Raw genomic sequence first — 2616 nt, 5'->3', positions numbered from 1 at the left:
TTTATAGTAACTTATTTCTGAATTAAGTCATTTACATTAATCACTTCTTAAAGCTTATTTAACTAATTAGCCTGAATTAATGTTGTTTTTATGTTTGACGTCTTATTATTTTTATTATATCTTGTTTATTTTAATCCCTGTATCTTTGTTTTTATCGTTTTGTGTGAAACGCTTTGTAACATTGACTTTGAGAGGCGTTATACAAAATAATTTTTCTCTTCTAATAACACTAATAATAATAATAATAATAATACGGAAAATGCTTTTTTTAACCTTTACATATTGTTCAGGTCAAATTTAACACGTTCTGGCATGTGACAGCAGTAAAAACACCATAAATGTCTTTTATGACTTTTCCTAAAGTAACCCAAAATACACCAAAATGAAAATATTACAATATTTTATACTTTTGTTCGGGTGCTGTGAATGTTTGTACATTGAGGCTGTTCGGGTCAAATCTGAGCCGTATCTATTGAAGTGGACTGTAGATCCACAGATATTAGATCTGTGGGTCAGATGAAGGAACATGGAGGTTCGGGGGTCGTCAGAAGGTTATAAAGGAACCTGAGTTGCCACTTCACTGACTGAGGTCATGGCAGCAGACAGACGGAGCAGTGATGAAAACCTACAGATACTCTCTCCCTGCTCCGACACATTAATGAAGGATTAATCCTCCATGTTTTAATGTCAGAGAGGCTGTTTATACTTTCTACATAGATCTGTGGTTCTAGATTCACTACAGACTCTGATCATGAGGGAGCTCTGACTGTGGAGGCAGAGACATGAACAGTATGTGAGGGTTAATCAATTTGTCCATTGTATAGATTTATTTTCTAAAATATTTCATCTTAAGTATCTTTATGCCAAGATTTATATTCTATGAAATGAATGTCGTAACCCTTTCCTTCAGTATTATATGAATAAACGTGACGTACTGGAGCTCAGTTCTACTTTCTCTCACCTGCACAAACACAGTGAAGAAGATGACGGTGATGATGGCGGTGAGGAACATGTTCTTCAACTTGCTGTTGGTCAGCAGGAAGCCCAGAGAGAAGGCGATGGCACCTCGCAGGCCACCGTAGGCCACGATGAACTGGTCCTTCTTGGTCAACTTCACAATACGGAATTTATTGATGACGTAGGTGAGACCGATGACGCCTGACACACAGGAAACAACAGGGGGAAGTTAAGAAAACGTAACTTACATGAGTTTATATTTTACTAAATGTATGAAAAGACAAATATAGACAGGACAACCAACAACAGTCAGGTGCCATCATCAATACTTTCACATATTGACTTTAATAAATCAGTGATATTTATTTAAAACATGTAATCAGGCCAAGTTTCTTCGTACTGACCCAGAACCCTCGACACTAAACAGATGATGACGGTGAAAATGACAAAGGTCCAGTTCCAGGCGTGAGGACCGGCCACCGTGGAAACGCCGAGGAAGATGAAGATGAGCGTCTCGCTGACGCTGCTCCACATCTTCAGGAAGTATTTGATGGTGGTGTAGGACTTGTGGGAGATGTTGGCCTCCACGTACGGCCGCATCATCACGCCGCACGCAATCAACCTGATCAGGACGGGAGGGAAAGAAGGGAAGTGATAAACGTGTGAATATGGAGCGAGAAAGTTTCTGTTCATTTAAAGCTGCATGAGAAAATATTTGTATGTTAAAATAAAACATCAAAAGTTTCTGTAATGCAGAAGTGAAGCCAATTAAAAGCTGCAACTAAAACTTATTTTAATTATCAATTATTCTGCAGATTATTATCTCGATTAATCAGTTTATAGTTTGTTTTATAAAATGTTGGAAAAGTCGATGGTTACACCTTCAGTTTTATTTGACCAACAGTCAAATACTGAAGAATAAAATGTACAACAATATAAAATAAAAATAAAGCAGCAAATCTTCACAACTGAGAAGTTAGAAACGTAATATTTGGTGATTAATCAATTATTAGAAAAGTTGATGATTTGTCTGAAACATTTTTACCCAGATAAAGTTTAAAATTTAAACTGTCTTGTAAAACTAATTTAAAAATATCTTGCGATGCAATAATTAATAAATAATTCATCATTTACAAATAAATAAATACAATTTAATTTAATAAATGAAATCACAGTGGATTGTCATAAAGGACGTGTTTATGTTTCATTGTCTCCGCTCCAAAGAAAGACGGTGAAACCTTTTCATGGAGTCTGATACCAAAAGGTTTCAGATCCACTGGTTTAAAGGTTCTGTCTAAATCCTGGTCCTGGATAAATAAAGGTTCAGAATCATCACGTCTGTTTTTCATCAGTCAAACAGGAGGAACCAGATTTTTCGAGGCGTCGCCGGCGACTCGGACTTACGACATGATGCCCGACAGGTGGAAGACCTCGGCGGACAGGTACGCCATGTAGCTGTAGAGGAAAACAAACAGGGGCTCGATGACGCGGGTGTGAGAGGTGAAGCGGGAAGTGAAAGCTCCCAGGACGCCGTAGATGGCCCCCACCATGATGCCCCCCAGGGACACCACCAAGAAACAGACGACGCCGAGGAGGGCGTCGCCCACGGTGACCGTCCCTGCGTGGGAAAACTCCTCGAACAGGTGATACAGCACCTGC

At 38.9% G+C, this 2616-nt stretch overlaps 1 protein-coding gene across 1 annotated transcript in view; it reads right to left on the bottom strand.

Annotated features, from left to right (window-relative positions):
• Positions 1-2616, bottom strand: part of LOC111649465 (Na(+)/H(+) exchanger beta-like) — a gene marked incomplete at its 5' end in the record, with an annotated part of 9036 nt that overhangs the window by 4849 nt on the left and 1571 nt on the right. Inside the window, 3 exons of the mRNA XM_023399213.2 lie at positions 962-1158; positions 1362-1579; positions 2362-2612. Coding sequence (XP_023254981.1) covers positions 962-1158; positions 1362-1579; positions 2362-2612 — 666 coding nt within the window. The remainder of the gene's footprint in view (positions 1-961; positions 1159-1361; positions 1580-2361; positions 2613-2616) is intronic.

This window comes from Seriola lalandi, unplaced genomic scaffold, assembly GCF_002814215.2.
Source record: "Seriola lalandi dorsalis isolate HSWRI2012SDOR001 ecotype SW California unplaced genomic scaffold, Sedor1 jcf7180002050918, whole genome shotgun sequence".
NCBI classification, from domain to species: Eukaryota; Metazoa; Chordata; class Actinopteri; order Carangiformes; family Carangidae; genus Seriola; species Seriola lalandi.
This window is presented reverse-complemented; position numbering and strand designations above follow the sequence as displayed.